Here is a 16,762-nt window from a genome sequence, read left to right as displayed (position 1 = left end):
GTCCCCCTTGGCACTATCATTGCGGACAACAGACGCGTTACTCATCAAGTCTTTCGATTACGTGTCACTCATCCACCGCCTCCATCCAAAAAGAAGAACAAAGCGTGTGACAAAACAAAATCAAAAAGTTGGGCCCAAATGATATTAATAAATAAATAATCACCACGTTAAGTAATGGATGATGAATAAAGACGGGAGGGAGAACGCAACGAACACATTCCATTTTAATTCTGGGAGTCCAGGGTGATCGGTTTGAAATTGCAGAGAAAAGAAAATTACAAGTCACAAGAAAGAAGCACGTCGACATGGCGCGGTCTATGGAGCCACTGGTTGTTGGGAGAGTGATTGGAGATGTAGTTGACATGTTCACTCCAGCCACTGAAATGACGGTCCATTATGGGACTAAACAGGTTGCCAACGGCTGTGAGATCAAGCCCTCTGCTTCTGCTGACAAGCCCAGCGTCCAAATTCATGCTCCAGCTCCTGCCTCTTCCAATCTCTACACACTTGTGAGAACTGAATTAAGCCGCCAAACTTTTTTATTTTAATTCTCTGTTTCTTTTCTTTATTTCTCTAATATTGAACGCTTCTTTCTTTCTTTCTCTTCTTTTCGTTTTGTCTATTACTTCAAGCTAAAGCTTGATTTTTTATTTGGAAATTTATTTTGTCATGCCATATGCTCTCTGTATTTTATAGGTTATGGTGGATCCCGATGCTCCAAGTCCGAGCGAACCCAGATACAGAGAGTGGCTCCATTGGTACAGCGATATTACGGCTGAATTTATTTTTGCAAAATTATGAACACAATTAATAGATATTTAACGGTAACGGGTTTCTTGATAACTGACTGCAGGATTGTTGTAGATATTCCAGAAGGATCAGATGCCACCAAAGGTATATTTAAATTACACAATACTGCCTCTTTTTTTTTTTTTCTCTCCCAAAAAGCTTGACGTACAGAAACATCGTGAACTTCAAATAATAATAATGATTGTTGCTCTTTGATAACAATATGATGTAGGAAAAGAGTTGGTGGCATACATGGGACCCCAGCCACCCACCGGAATCCACCGCTATGTGTTCGTGCTCTTCAATCAGAAGGGTAAAGTGATGGCCGGTTGTCGACCTCCCGACGCTCGCAGCAATTTCAGCACCCGCCGATTTGCTGCTGACAATGGCCTTCAGCCTCCAGTTGCTGCTGTCTATTTTAATTCACAGAAAGAAGTTGCTGTCAGAAAGCGTTGAAGAATGTTGTTATTGAGTAGCCAGATGAAATGTTGTCAATGATTTTTGCTGTAATTATTAGCAAAACAGATTTGCGTTTATTTCTGGGTGTTGATTTTTTTTTTTTTGTTTTCCCTTTTGTAATTTCTTTCGGTCGCGCTTCTTGAAATTTATTAGTTTTTAGTAGTAGTGTAAGGAAATTTGTACTAGACATCGACGGGTGAAAATTATATTGTTTGTTCATTTTTAGATCTATTTCATTTCCAACCTCAAACAAACGCCTATTACATTTTGAACTTATCTTCTCATTTTGTCTTTATTTTTATTTTGTTTAATTTTATTTATCAAGCACCTATCGTTGAATTTCAAAAAGACAAGCTCAAGGATCTGAATCTTATATTTCTTTTAGCGTTGATTAAATTCATAAAAGTATAAATTCAGAAAGTCTAAAATATCATAGTAGTTCGAATTGGTCTATTCAATTTGGTATTGAATTTTAAAAAAAAAATCAGTTAGAACAGAATTAAAATAAGAAACTGATCATATATTGAGGTTTTTAATTTGAATTGGTTTTATTCTTTAAATATTAAAATTTTCTAATATTTTATTTTATTTTATTTTTTATATATCATCTCATATAATGAGATGTAGCAGTACTTTAATATAAAAATATTAGTAAACTTTTTCGTTTCGATCTTAAAATTTGTACTGAGAACCGAACCCAAATTGATGAAAAATATTTTATTTTTAATGAAAAAATGACGTGGAAATGAAACAAGGAGAAGAAAAGCCCACGACAGCAAAGCAAAATCAGCAGCCGTCCTAGTCCAAATACTAATAATAGTAAATGGTCTGAGCCAGCGGGTTCACATTGGCGGCCCATCAAGGTGATTTTTCTTTCTTTCTTTCTTTATTTCTCTGCCCGTGCGTCGCGCGGCGCCTAGGTATCTAAAAATCTCAGCGAGAAAGCGAAGAAGGAAAGGAAAGGAAGCACAGGGAAAACCGAACAGAATCTGACGACTAGAATCAATGAGAAAATGCTTTCGACAGCAACCACTATCATTCACCGTAACAATTGCACGTTAGCATCAATCCATCCTCGCCTCTTACAATCGCCATGTCCAGGTCGCTTCCCCTGTCCTACTTCTCTGGAACTAGTCATAATCTTAAGAGTTAGGATTGCCAACTCTTATTTCTTTCCGTCTTAGCTTTTGATTATTTTGTTATTTGAATTTTTTTTATTTTTTTTCATTTCCTTTAATAATTGTATGAAATTTCACTTTTTTTTTTTCCAAATCAGAATACGGGAATGAATAGATAAATTAGGATCAATATTTTACTGTTGGCATTTGTTTTTGTTCAGTGAGCCTGTTCGTAATGAACTTTAAAGCTAAGACGGTAAATTAAATAATGGAAAGATTGGCGCAAATCTTTTTTTATTTTTTATTTTTTAATTTACTGCAATGTAATTGGTGCAGAGTTTTGACATTTCGAAATATTCGGAGAGCTGCACAATCCGTTCTTACAAATGAGAGGGGATATCATTCAGAATTAACAAAGTATGGGGCAGTAGTTGCAGTTGGTTTGCGTGTGCCCTACTATAGATTTTACTCGCATTATGGCTTTCCTAGTGGAGGACATTGTTCGGTCCCAGTGTATAATGTGAAGCAGCTTCTTTGTAGGAGTTGTTCAGTTAGGAGTTTATCTGTTGCCTCTGCAAGCAGCGTAGCGACGCATCAAGCCCAAATTGCTTGGAAAAGGCTTTTTTATTATAGTTCTTTCCGTGACCAAATTTTCCCCTGCATCAGTAGGATTGCGCAGGCATTCAGCTTGGCTTTGACACGTTCACCCCTATTAGTTCCTGGTATCATTGCCTTCACATCTGGTCAGCTGGCATGGGCACAGCGAGTGTCTGCAGAGACCGAGTATTTCCCATCTCAAAATGCTTTCTACACACGTGCACAAGACGGGCATGCTTTTGTGACCTCAGTGCTATACTCCCTTCTAGAATGTGTTATTTTGCTTATGAGGGCTCTCTATCTGGGAGTTTTGTTCTCACCTAGCATAATGATGGCCCCTTTTGCCGACTCTTTTGGACCCCAGTTCAGGGAACTGTGGCTACATGTTGTTCTTCGGACACTGGAAACCGCAGGTCCAGCTTTCATAAAATGGGGTCAATGGGCAGCTACTCGTCCAGATCTATTTCCTAGAGATTTATGCAAGAAGCTTTCAGAGCTTCACAGTAAAGCTCCAGAACATAGCTTTGCCTACACTAAAAAAACTATTGAAAGAGCATTTGGCCGCAGGCTTTCTGAAATTTTTGATGGTTTTGAAGAGGCACCTGTAGCATCTGGTAGCATTGCTCAAGTGCATCGTGCTTCTTTGAGATTTCGATACCCTGGTCAAAAGGTAAAGCCTATAGTAGTTGCCGTGAAGGTTAGACATCCTGGTGTTGGTGAATCAATTAGGAGAGATTTTGTGATAATCAACCTGGCAGCCAAGATTTCTAGTGTTATTCCTGCTGTGAAGTGGTTAAGACTGGATGAGAGTGTACAGCAGTTTGCAGTTTTCATGATGTCTCAAGTTGACCTTGCAAGGGAAGCTGCCCATTTGAGCCGCTTTATTTATAATTTCCGGAGATGGAAGGATGTTTCTTTTCCCAAGCCTGTGTATCCCCTTGTACATCCTGCTGTTTTGGTGGAAACTTATGAACAAGGGGAGTGTGTCTCTCGCTATGTCGATGAACTGCAAGGGCATGAGCGGCTTAAATCTGCCCTTGCTCACATTGGGACTCATGCACTTTTGAAGATGCTTCTGGTACCATATCTAAATAACTGAATTATGATTTGCTTTTTGCCTTGATTATGCCATTGCCATTGGTGATTTCCTTGTTTTATCATGCATTTATGCATGATTAAATTAAATTCTTGCAGAAATCTCATTGGTTATTATTGCCTACAATTTTTTTTTAATACAATATGATGAAAGTTACCTGTGTAAGTTTTGAACCTTTATAGTCTAAATGACTGGGCCTGAAGTAATCGTGCTTAGTAATTTGCGACTCCTGAGTAATGGATGCATCAGGCTTTTTAGCATAATAGAATTCAGATATTCTCCTTGTTGAAATAACATATTTGACCAGATCATTAAATCTTTGCCGTCCTCCCTTATTTGGTCTGCATTACTGAGGATAAGGATAAGGAACTTTATATGAACCATAAATATTCTAGATTGTTGCGAGGATGATCATTTTAGAGGTTATCATTTCTGAAATAGATGATGGGCATTTATGAAATACTTTGGAGCTTCAAAGTTTTCCCATACTGATGCTGAAGACTTACATAATTCGTAATGTTTGACTGTTCGAAGAAGCTTGATATGCTAATGATGGAACATTCTCCAAGAAATATCATAGAAAACCTGCATTTTCCTTTAAAAGGAATTGAAATGTACATTCAACATGCTCTTAGAGAATTTTTTTATCTCTATTGACACGTGTATTTTTCCTTTTTGAATTGTGTATCTCTCTCTTTGTGGTTTCTCATGATAACTCTGGGATTTTGTGTGATCCATTATTTTTCTGTTAGATAGTCATAATTTAGAAGTTTTCTAGTAATTTGTCAGTTGTTTCAAAATAGACTGTCAATGTTTCTGAGACATTTTTAATGTCTTTTTCCAGGTGGACAACTTTATTCATGCTGACATGCATCCTGGAAATATTCTTGTTCGGGTGGCTCAGAAGAAATCTTCTCAGAAACGGCTCTTTAGATCAAAGCCTCATGTCATTTTCCTTGATGTAGGCATGACTGCCGAACTTTCTAAGACTGATAGAGTAAATTTAGTGGAATTTTTTAAGGCTGTTGCTCGTCGAGATGGCCGCACAGCTGCAGAATGCACACTGAGATTGTCAAAGCAACAAAACTGCCCAAATCCAAAGGCTTTTATTGAGGTAACTATCATACTTAAAAGGCTATAGATAGAAAACTCTTCGTCTTAAAGTCTGTCGCTTTTAACATAATTTTTTAATAGGAAGTGGATGAGGCTTTTGCCTTCTGGGGTACTCCGGAGGGTGATCTGGTCCATCCTGCTGAGTGCATGCAGCAATTACTTGAGAAAGTTCGGCGTCATAGAGTCAATGTTGATGGAAATGTTTGCACTGTGATGGTAACAACTTTGGTTCTCGAGGTAATTATCTCATATTTTTTTTCAGTCAATTATGAAAAAGTTTGGTGTTCGTTGAGTAGCCTAGTCACAAGAAGAATACTAGCTGACATGGGCTAAGACCTGTTCCATACTATGATTATCAGTATCTTCAATACTGTATGTGACAGTTTGTATGCCTTGTGGTGCCTATTTCAATTTTACAGGGTTGGCAGCGAAAGCTTGATCCTGGATATAATGTGATGGACACATTACAAACATTGTTACTGAAAGCTGATTGGGCAAAGTCTCTTTCCTACACGATTGATGGACTAATGGCTCCATGACAAGGTCCTTATGGCATTTTTTTTTTTTTTGTGCTGATCCTTTGAAACAATTTTGACAGTGAAAGACCTTATAATATACTGGTCCCAGAAATAATACAAGCCTCGCGGAGTTCTTTTGCTAAAATTTTGTGACTTTCCTTTTAAATGTGAAAATTTTGTTCTTTAGTACTTGTTCCATTACTTTACCACAAATCATTATTGTAATATCTCAGCCTCCACAACTTGCACACAAATGGTGATGGGGCGCAACAATTGACTCGAATAAAATGGTTGACAGTCTATTCTTTTTTCGCTAGTTTTCTTTATGTACAGTGTGTACTTCTTCAGTGTAAAAGCAATAATGTTATTTTTTCAAAGTTCTCTAATGCGGCAGTGAACTATATTGAATTTTTTTACTTCTCCTTTTTGTCTGATGGCAGACGTGGTTGAAATAAGCATAACACGTTCACGGCTGTTTCAAAACAGAAGAACGTTATTTCCTTAATAATGTCTCACAATTTTGGTTCTAAGTGATGTGGCAGCTCATTTATGACTGCCATAGCCGTTTTAAGTTATTATTTTTATTTAATTTAATGAATTAACTTCAAATTATCCCCCGAAGTTATTATGTAACCATGTCAGCTCTCCTCGCAGAATACGAGTTGTTTGACGGTGGTGACATAAGAGCGAAGAAAAGTGAGGTCCTTTCAGTGAATGCAAACCGAGACAGTACGGTCCCTATGTTTTGCTATGCTGTAATTCCTACTGTTACCCCCCTTTAAATCAGGGGGTAGTATCTGGAAGTAGGTCGCAATCTATGACAAGTTACAAGTTCGGAAACTTGATCACCTACTTCAGTCACTGGTAATCCCACTACTTTACTGTTAGCCAGTTAGGTTAGAGTTTGTTTGGTCGGGATCAGAATCAGTTATTTGATTTGATGAAAAATTTATAATATTTTTCTAATTTATAAAAAATTATTATTTATAATTATAATTACACAACATTATCAACTCTTATATCACTCTTAATTCTTTTTTCTTCTTTTCTTAAAAGAGCAATGATTCAATATAAATCAATCCTAAGTCATTAACCACTAACTATTAGTCAAAAAACTTTGACAAAATAACTTTTACGATGCACGAGTCTCAACTGCACGATGGAATTTCACTGCAAAATCCCTTACAGTTTAAAAAAGTGAAACAGAATAAACTCTTAAATTTCTATTATTTTATACTTAATTTACCGGTAATTTCAGACAACATAAGACACAACCGATAGGAACAGGGCATTGTACTTCTGTTGGCAAGCAAGAAATGCTATTGGCTGAGCAAATCCTGGTCTCTCACCTAAATGTGCATCTCTTTTCTGTTGTCAGTTATCACTCCTCAAATACCTAGGACAGACAAATCTCTTAATAATTTACACTAAGATTTCATCCAAATCTGCGCACCAACAGTGTACTGTTAGTATATCATTGTTAAAGAAGGATTCATTTACCTGATCTGGAGCATTCGTAATTTTTATTTATTTATTTTGGAACATTTATACGTATATTACAATCAGAAATGTAATTCATATTTGCTCATATTTACAATCAGAAATCTATTACAAACAAGTATCATTCATTGAACATTTGACAAGTATTATCAAATAAGGACAGTGGAACTATATTTCAACAAGCAGTTTAATTGACCTGTTCAACTAAATCAATTTTCAATAATATAAATAACCAATAGCTGCAGCTAAGCAACAAATTTTTCATTGAGAATCATTTACAATTTTCTTAGTTCTAATCCATCTCAAGAGTTGTCATATGATCTGATTATAAGTATTTTTTCCAGAATGTTGTCTCTCTAATAGCCCATAGCATTAGGGAAAAAAAAGAAAAAGAAAAAGAAAAAAATTTATCCTATATACACGAAAAATTATCAAATTCCTAATAACAGTTTGAGTTATGTACTCAAATTTGGCTGGAGTTACCCAACAGGCAACTCAACTCCAGGATAATGTAGGCAGCCACAGACATAAATTGGGCACCATTCTGTGACATGTCTCATGTGAAGTGAACTTGACAGAGAACCACAAAGTAAAAATTTTACATCCAATGGGGCTTACTCTGCACATGTAAGCTCACGAATTTCCTTGACTGCTGTATTAATAGCATAAAGAGCCATTTTTGTCACCTGCTTTGGCCAACATGGTAAAACCATTTTCAATTGACCCAATCAATTTCACATAAGCAAAGATTGATAATTAAGGAAAATTGGCAACCAAAATGATGATGAATTTCACCTCAAATTTGTTTGCTTTGGCTTTATGGTCAGTAGGAAGCAGTCGGATTTCATCAATCAACTGAATGCACTCGGTAACATTTTCCGGCGAGATAAAGTCCAAAACCACATTAACGCAGGACTGCAGGTAATTATACATTAAACAAACAATAGTAATGCAAATAAATTTCCTATTCAACTTGAAACTAATATAAGCATTTAAACACAACTAATTACAGGCTGCTGAAATCAACTATATTGACAAATTAAGAGTCATTTAACTGCAATTTCTGTGTACTTCTTCACTCTCCTCTCCTACTTTTCTCCAATAAACATACTTGGAGGTTTTCAAGTTTTCACACTTTATCCCTTTGTAATCATTTGCAAATAACTCATTGATAGTGACAGACCGATAAAAAAATTTTTAGGGAAAAAAAAGGAAACCAGCGGGCTTCACACATTTGTAATGGCAAAGCCATCACAACGGCCATTGACTAATTTGCACATTGTAATCTGGCAAGTATTAAGAGTTTATGAACTCTACAATTAAGAGTTTCAACTGTGTTACACATTTTACCTTAAGATTCCTAATCTGGTAAGGACATCCAGCAGGAATGATGACAGCTTCTCCAACATGTTGCTCAAAAGTCCAGGGCTCAATTTCTGGACACAGTGAAAGTTTGGACATCAACAGTAAGTTTATTTTTGTTGGGAATTTGAAAAAATAAATGGACAGATATATTTACCAAACTCCTCTTTAAGCCTCATTTTGTGAGTTGCATCAAGAAAGAAATTCTGATCAAGAATTGGATGAACTACCTGCAGCAGAGGAATAATCAATCAGCACTGATTCCATCGAGCTAACAGTATGGCATTTCTATTCTGAACTTACATGATCTTGGAAGCCATTTTATTAAGGAAAGACTGGCAGAGTCTTGTGGTGCCCAATGGGATGTTTTTCGCAGAGAGGATGTTCCAAAGATCCCATTGGGCACCACAAGACTCTGCCAGTCTTTCCTTAATAAAATAGTTGGAATTATTCTTGTGATCCTTAAAATGCATCCTTTTTTCTGATTTTTTTGAGTTTTGATTAGTCCCACAACCCAGGATTAAGGAATCAGGATCAGAATCAGTATCATAATCCCCATCGTGAGATGAGTTTCTATCTCTGACATTTAAATCACCAGCTTCATGTCTGGTGATTTCTTCTCCTAACACATCACATAATCCAACTTCCTTGTTTTCACAATCTGAATGTGATTTTCCTCCCATTCCATTTGCCATCTTCTGTTCAGGAGCAACTTCCACAGAGTCCATTTGATGTTGACCTGTGTGCCCTTGCATCAACTCCCTAATATTATTAAGCTGCTTTGTAGATACAGGGACATCTGTAGTATGAGCCAAGACATTAACCTGGTATCAAAAACAGACAGAAAGAAAGGCAACAATTACTCACAAATTCTTCTAAACTCTTTGGCATGATTAATTTGGTCTCTTTTTTTCCCTTTTGTCGATGAGAAACATGACAACTCCTGAGACAAAGGAAGACTAACAAACATGCATTGCAGGTGTTACATGGTAACAAAAGTGCATGCAGCAACATGCTTCAGCTTAAACTTCACAATTTTATTTTTTTATTATTATTATTATTTTTGAAGATGTTATCAACTAAAATTCTCAAGTAGAAGAGAATTTATAATTGCAGAATAAGGCACTATCACTCAAGGTTCATATAAAGGCTAGTATTAAAACACTTGAAGCTGGAGATTTGATTCGTCCAGGGGTTTGATACATCAAACAAACTGCTTGGAGACTCCTAAAACATTCTCATCCTATGAGGTAGGGATACAGCATTAGGGCATTATGGAAGGCAATGCATCTTTAATGTAACGTACTAACAGTTAAGGAAAAAACTCAAAGAGAAAGTGCATGAATTAAGTTTTAACAGAGAAGAAAACTTGAATAAAGGATAAATGAAAATGAAAGAGAGCTAGACATACCACATCACATAAATCATAGCATAATTTTGTCACAGAGTCAGCCTGTGCAAGTTCCTCACCACTACTATATGAGATGTACACAGAGGGGCCAAGGTCAGAAGTTGGGAAATTCTGTGGAAGCTTTGTAGCAATGTTCAAAACACCTGTTTTTGGATCCATGTATTCAGGAAGTGGTAGGCCACGAATAATCTCAGCATAATGAGCAGGAAACTGTTCTTGGAATAATCGAGAAGAAAGCCAACCCTTCAACTTTAGCTTCTCATTACACATATCAGCGTGCTTTGGCCCCCTCAAAGACCCCAAAAATAACTGCTTGACACCAATTTCTACCTGCCAAATGAAACAGAAGCAAACTGGTTAAATAACTACACTCACTTTCAGATTCTACAATGCAATAAATAGAAACCTACTTTGCAACAGACAGAAATGTACAATCACCCCTTGAGAAAAGACCAACAAACAATGTGAAACAGATTATCATTTTAAATACACAGCTGCCCCATCACAGAAAAGAATATTGAAATGACTGAATAAGCATGTTTAGCTTTAATTTTTCAAAAAATAAACCAGTGAAAGATAGTTTTATGAGTGAAAAACGCAGAAGCTCACAGTCAGAACTCTTACAATCTTCAACCTAGAAGATGAAAAATGGATAGGTATTTAAGCTCCATTTTTCTGCCAAGCAGCTTAGCGTGATACCATGGACCAATTGCTTAGTGTCCCAAACTTTCATATACACAAAGGGCACCAATTTTTTTGGAAATGACAGAACTCCAGACCACCATTAATGGAAAGTTTATGTAGCTTATAAAAATGCAATATTCTCTTCTCTTACCTCATAATTGAAATCCAACATTAAGTTCACATATTAGAATTACTAGACATGTCACCCCACAAAATATAGTTATGGTCCATTTACCAAGCAAGATGAGAGATGAGAGATGAGAGATGAGAGAGAGAGAGAGCAACATCTATAAGTTTAAAAAATGGTCACACTAACCTCGAACCAGTCGGAGCAACCAGTTTCTTCAACTGCTCCTCCATCATTCTCAGATTTGAGACTACTATTCTTAAGATAAGTGCAGAACATGACTATTGGATCCCAACTTAAATCTGATGTAACCTCAAGCACATTTCGAACTATTATAGGTTGACCTTTACGCCAGTGTTTCTGGAAATGCTCAAGTTTGTCACCTTGAACATCCATAAGAGTAGGGTAAAATAGAAAGTTATCATTTGAATTCTCTCTGATAGCAGCTACTTTCAACTGTTTGGTCCCATCAACTTCATGATCCATCCCCGTACAAACCGAGCAACACGAGGACATGTCTATGGTTTCTGGCAACTCATAACAACCTACTATTTGTTCGGCATTAATTTCCAGTTCTTTAGTCCAAGAAGAAGGGAAAACACATCTCAGATCAAGAAAGCTATCACCACAACCACCAAACTCCATGGGTGGGCACAATATACCAGCAGTGCCATCAGGAACTTTCCAACTAGGTGATGCTGCAGAAGAATCAAAATATGTGCCGCCATAACCTTCCTTATAGGTCCTTAAAGATTTCTTCTCTAGAATTCGTACTCCAGATGTGCACACTTTCCGTCCGTTTGGACATTTGCAAAGGCGAGCTCTAACACACCCAGATAAGCTACCTTGCAAAATATCTCGACAACAGCTTAAGCACAGGTATAAGAACAACTTGCACAGCTTCTATGGTAATCTACAATAGACGTCTTGCAACTACTGCTGCTCCAGAAGTCATGTCATGCATCAGAAAATGATACAAAGTTAAAAGTTATCTACTTTTTATTTCAAGATATGGCATAAGAAATCAGCAGCAAGGAACATACCAGCAATATAGCCTATTATACTTAAATTCAGCCTCCTGTATCTGAACTTCAGACGGGTTTTGGCCTGTCACACAGGGAAACATTAAAGATACCATCTTCTGGCAAATTTTATGATTAGACGATGGATGTCAGAAGATCAACATGCAGAATCTGAGAACGAAGCTCTAATGGGCAAGTTTTATCTACCTTTTATTTTTGCTTCTATTTCTAGCTCAACGTTTTGGTCCTGGTTTATTTGTCTCACAATGGGAAGAAGCATACAGATCAAATAATGAAAATGTAAAACTTTGTCAACTTCATTATTGGCCTTCAACAAGTCCTGAAACATAATTTGTAGGTACATTGAAGGATCAGTATCCAGCCTGAAAATAGGCATATATTAGTCATACAATTTAGCATATCAATTGTCAGACCTTATAATCAATGTCTCTATATTGACTTGATGAGCAGGCCTTACAGCCACAAGTTCCACGACAAACTGGACATGCCTTCTTAACATCTTCTTGCGTATCAAAATACCTATATTCATTTAGATGTCAAGAGTTTTCAATACCACAACTTTTCTTCTAACTATGATTGGCAAAGCAAAAGCCAAGATAAATCAAAGAGTAAAAAGCTTCATAAATGTCACCAACCATTTAGTGCACGACTAGAAGAAGAGAATGCATTGTTACATGACCTGCATTTGTACGAAAACGCACACCAATTTCTCCTGCTGGATGTGTAACTTCCCAAAACCATTATTTTCTGAACTACCCAAATGTGAGTATGTAAATATGTTTCTACGACAGGTAAATCGAGGCTTCTTTATGTGTCATAAATTAATAATTGCACCATTGGTAATATTATCTTTTCAGAATTAGATTTAATCTACTACTTCAAATATTGAGTCCTAACTCCACGCCAAGTTAGTAATTCTGCATTTACTACTACATTTCGACGAAAACTACTTGCACAAAAGTAAAGTCATGTATAGGTAGCATGAATAATGAACTCTATGAAAAACTTTCAAAAAAATATAAAAACTAAAAATACATACCACTCTTTCACACAGTCCACGCAGAAAAACAGTTTACGACAACTCGAACACTTAATCAAACTCTGACCCCTTCGCCTACACCAATGACATCTCTTCCTCCTCCTCCTCCTCCTCAAACTCACCACATCCCTTTTATATGGAACTACCTATAACATCGAAAACAGTCAATTGCAAACATTCGAAATACCAAAACATCATTATCATAACCATAATTCTAAAATTATTTAACACCTGCAATGTGCCAACTGGCATTGGTTCAATGTTTTTAGAGCGAAAACGTCTTCTGTTAACCGCTGCCGCCTCAGCTCCTATTTTCACAGCACAAGAAGTACCTGCATTGTCAGAATTTGTACTAGAAATTGCCATTAAGCCATTAGGCAACTCTCGTGTTAACTCTCTATCGCTATCGCTATAATTACTGTTGTCACAGTTCTCTTCATCTTCGAAATCGAAATTTTTTTGCCTCTTTCGCTTTTCAACTTCTCTTTTTAACACCATTCTTATCAATTCCAGCTGTAAGTCTCCTCGCTTTAGTTTCATTTTCTTTAAAGCCTCATCCAACGCTTCAGATTCGCCGATAACTCGCTTCTTCTTCTTTCTTTTGAGTTTCTTCGACTTCCGTGCCCTAATTTCTGTTCTCTGTTGAACCTTGAAGATTTTCTTATGTTTTCTCTGGATTTTTAGCGATTCGGGAACTTTCTCCCTGTTCTGACGGTGACGGCCTTGAAGATGATGAAGTTCGCATAGCTTTTTGTCCTCCATTACGCGTCGATTGCACCTCCATTGCTTACCATCCGTTCTCTTGCACCGTAGATGGTCCGGCAGATCTTCTTCTTCTTGCATTTTGGAATTTCCCGGGAAAGTTACGGATTTTCCCGGAAAGTTAGAAATTTTCTCGGGAAAATTTGGAGGGTGAGGCGAAAGTTTGAGGTTTTAGTTTTTAGTGAAATTGTGGGCGTTTGGAGACACTATTTATTATTTTTCAGTTGGTATACTCGAGTGGAATGAATCGAAGAGATAGTGGCATATTCCGTAATTTATGACAGAGATTGAGTCCAATTTGGTCTCCGAGATCTTCAATTTCGTGGCAAATGGAGATCGAGCGGGCGCCACGATTTCGATCGGTGTTTGGTTTCTACTTTCTATAAGTGTACACGCAGATAGAGAGATAGAGATAGGCAGATAGGCCTTCTTGGTAGTTATTGTTTTCGCTTTATTGAATTTTCCAGTGCAGACACCTTGATTATATTATATTATATGATATTTATTACTGTTGTTATAAGTGCCAATTGCCGCAGGTAACTAGTTTTGCTGCATTTTGTTTTACAAGCTTGTTTTGGTTGAATGATATTTCATTGTTTTGGCACCAGATCAGTACTCAATATTGCTTTATGCATCAATTGCGCGACTGTTATGTTTGAAATTTTGTCTATAAAAGCCACAAGTGCATGAACTGAGAACAAAATTTAATGCAATTTTGTTATCTTCTCGTGAATCCACTGTAAGCAAAGAAGAATCCTGTGATTTTCATCGCATTAGCTGTGTTGTACATCTCATCTCCTCTGATCTGAACATGGCTTGTAGCAGAAGCATCTTACTTGATTCTGGCTACGGGCCAAAAGGGTTTTCCAAGATCAGAAACACAACTGTGTGATAAAAATAATATGGTTATCATAGTATATAAGAAGGATGCTTTAGTGTTAAAACAAACGTTATTCATGCAGGCATACTAACAACATGTGAGATATTGGAAGAATTTCAAAGTATATCACAGAAACTACAATTATTTAATGTTACGTATGATAATTTTTTTTAAATTAAATACATATATATATATATATATATATCATAACACAATTTACTTATCATTTTACTTATTGTATAATTCATATAGCATGTCAGATGTATTTTCAAATTTCTACAAAAATTAGAGGTGCAAGGGTAGAAGATACAGATGACAAAAAATGGTGCAGCGTAAATAATGCAGATTTGTGAGGCTTATCAGTTTCTCGGGAGGCTCAAATAAATGTGTGGAAAAGTGTTTTTTTTTTAAAAAAAAAAAAGAAAAAAGAAAAAAAAAGGGCCCATTAATTTCTGGTTCCAATGCTGAATTATACTTGGAAAGTGGAAATCCTCTTTTTGCATTAGTGAATGTTGTGGTTACTATCAAGGAGACCAATCCAAGCACGAAATATTGGATTTAAAACACCCGCGCTGATAAATTGATTGATGATATTATTGACGATTGTGTCACCGAGGGAAAAACAACAAAATTCTCACACCAAACTATCTAAATCAGAGTCATAATTCAGCCATTTGCTTGCACAGGCTCTGGAAAATAAGTCAAGGCAAGCAATATTGCAATAGTTATGACAAAAGTGGCTGTGTCTGCGGCCCCAAATTGGCCTTCTCTTAGACGATTTCTGATAATAAGCAGCAATAAACATATATAGTCACAAAGCATTTCATTATTGACGGCGCTGACAATAATTGAGCATATATGCTCTTCAGAACCTCCAAAATTTGAACCAAGACTAAAATTGAAACCAAACAAAGTGAGAAAAGAAACCTGTCAACTGTCATGTGGCGTATTATCTGGATAATCCTGAACCAGCAGAGCTAAAAAACATGATCGAGTGCAGCGCTGGTGAAAGAATCCTGGCTAGTATAGAGAAATATTGGCAAAGCACCGACAAATATTCATCAACGCTGCACTCAATGATGTTTTTTTCAATCTGGGAATCTTCAAGTGCTTGTTTCAACTGCAACAGATCCATAAATCTTGGTGTATCATCTCATCTGCTATTATTATATAGGAAAACATGGCCATGGAAAACGGAATGTAGTACAGCGACTTTGTATTACATTGTACTACACATTATTATGCGTGTCTCCGCCCCTCATTTAAGCAATGCTATAAAATCTTTCCTCAACTCAACCTTGGCTGTTTGTCATCTCATTGAATTGCCGTCAGAGAACTGTACTGGATTTTGTACTGGAGTATTTGTACTGCATCTTTTCTCCACATGTGATTAGTTTTTCTGGTCTACCAAAATTTTTAGTCGTTTCATGCTAACAACTTCACACACGACTCCTGGATGTTGATGGGGACCGTTTGATTGGCGGTAGGTCCCGAATTAGCCACTCTGGTGGTTTGATTCCCGCTTGGGATCATTACCTACACTTCCATTAATTAAGTTATTGACCAGCTCCTACATCATCATTTAAAGAAAAGCGATGTGTTGCGTGCTTCGAGCAATATTTAAATCCAAAGAGGATAACTTTAGATGAAGACTTGTACAGGTTATTAATCTTGACAGTCACAGCCTCTATCAGAATTGATAAACGGAGTCTTTAAAATTAAAATTAAGACGCATGAGGGCCTAAATTAAGCTGCAGAACATTGATAGTTTACACATTCATTTCAAAATGATTGTTGCACAATTGGTTACAGAACAAACTTCAATGTGATGATTTATAACTAGATTTGCATTATGTACATAAAAAAATGAAGAGCATAGTTATCATTGGTTAAGGACCAAAAAGAAAGAATTATGTCGTATGTAGTAAACAAATCAATAATACCTACAATGTTACTATCTCCTACGAAGAATAATCTTGCCCCCTGCATCATCATGCATAATTTGTAACACTTCATTAGGCGGATGCCGCCAGATTTGAGGCTTCTTCAATAGGTGTCCTAGTTGAGCAAACTTATCAGCAGCTCTGTTGCCTTCCCTATATATATGAGTCACAACACAATTATTAAGTTCTGGTATGATTGATGTTACGTCACTAATGTGCCTTTGCACTTCTGCACATCTAACGTGCCTTCTTTGCACAATTATATCAACCAATGATTTGGCATCACCTTCGAGCCATACATCACTCCATCCATTTTCGAGT

The 16,762-nt window shown here is 36.7% G+C and overlaps 3 protein-coding genes across 3 annotated transcripts; 2 read left to right on the top strand and 1 right to left on the bottom strand.

Annotated features, from left to right (window-relative positions):
- Positions 1-165: 165 nt before the first annotated feature.
- LOC18052426 (protein MOTHER of FT and TFL1) lies at positions 166-1,473 on the top strand. Its single transcript, XM_006449133.2, has 4 exons — positions 166-509; positions 697-758; positions 854-894; positions 1,022-1,473. Exons 1-4 carry the CDS (start codon positions 306-308, stop codon positions 1,243-1,245), a joined length of 531 nt encoding a protein of 176 aa, XP_006449196.1. The 5' UTR covers positions 166-305; the 3' UTR covers positions 1,246-1,473.
- Positions 1,474-2,098: 625 nt separating this feature from the next.
- LOC18052425 (probable serine/threonine-protein kinase abkC) lies at positions 2,099-6,006 on the top strand. Its single transcript, XM_006449131.2, has 5 exons — positions 2,099-2,349; positions 2,703-4,041; positions 4,904-5,173; positions 5,254-5,409; positions 5,592-6,006. Exons 1-5 carry the CDS (start codon positions 2,342-2,344, stop codon positions 5,709-5,711), a joined length of 1,893 nt encoding a protein of 630 aa, XP_006449194.1. The 5' UTR covers positions 2,099-2,341; the 3' UTR covers positions 5,712-6,006.
- A 1,430-nt stretch (positions 6,007-7,436) lies between these two features.
- On the bottom strand, positions 7,437-14,078 carry LOC18052424 (lysine-specific demethylase JMJ25). Its single transcript, XM_024190978.1, is given in 14 exon segments — positions 7,437-7,876; positions 7,986-8,105; positions 8,541-8,626; positions 8,710-8,782; positions 8,856-8,873; positions 8,927-9,376; positions 9,964-10,293; positions 10,964-11,655; positions 11,658-11,713; positions 11,818-11,881; positions 12,004-12,136; positions 12,231-12,336; positions 12,857-13,002; positions 13,088-14,078. Coding segments are annotated over 14 exon segments (2,958 nt in total). The 5' UTR covers positions 13,700-14,078; the 3' UTR covers positions 7,437-7,804.
- Between the last annotated feature and the right edge of the window lie 2,684 nt (positions 14,079-16,762).

Source organism: Citrus clementina, unplaced genomic scaffold, assembly GCF_000493195.1.
Source record: "Citrus clementina cultivar Clemenules unplaced genomic scaffold, Citrus_clementina_v1.0 scaffold_2, whole genome shotgun sequence".
Lineage (NCBI taxonomy): Eukaryota > Viridiplantae > Streptophyta > Magnoliopsida > Sapindales > Rutaceae > Citrus > Citrus x clementina.
The sequence above is the reverse complement of the archived record's forward strand: the minus strand, read 5'-3'. Positions and strand labels throughout refer to the sequence as shown.

Coding starts and splice junctions, on each gene's coding strand:
- LOC18052426 (XM_006449133.2), top strand. CDS start 306: ATGGCGCGGTCTATGGAGCCACTGGTTGTTGGGAGAGTGATTGGAGAT. Junction 510..696: donor CTTCCAATCTCTACACACTT/GTGAGAACTGAA, acceptor TGTATTTTATAG/GTTATGGTGGATCCCGATGC. Junction 895..1,021: donor AGGATCAGATGCCACCAAAG/GTATATTTAAAT, acceptor AATATGATGTAG/GAAAAGAGTTGGTGGCATAC.
- LOC18052425 (XM_006449131.2), top strand. Junction 5,174..5,253: donor ATCCAAAGGCTTTTATTGAG/GTAACTATCATA, acceptor ATTTTTTAATAG/GAAGTGGATGAGGCTTTTGC. Junction 5,410..5,591: donor TAACAACTTTGGTTCTCGAG/GTAATTATCTCA, acceptor TCAATTTTACAG/GGTTGGCAGCGAAAGCTTGA.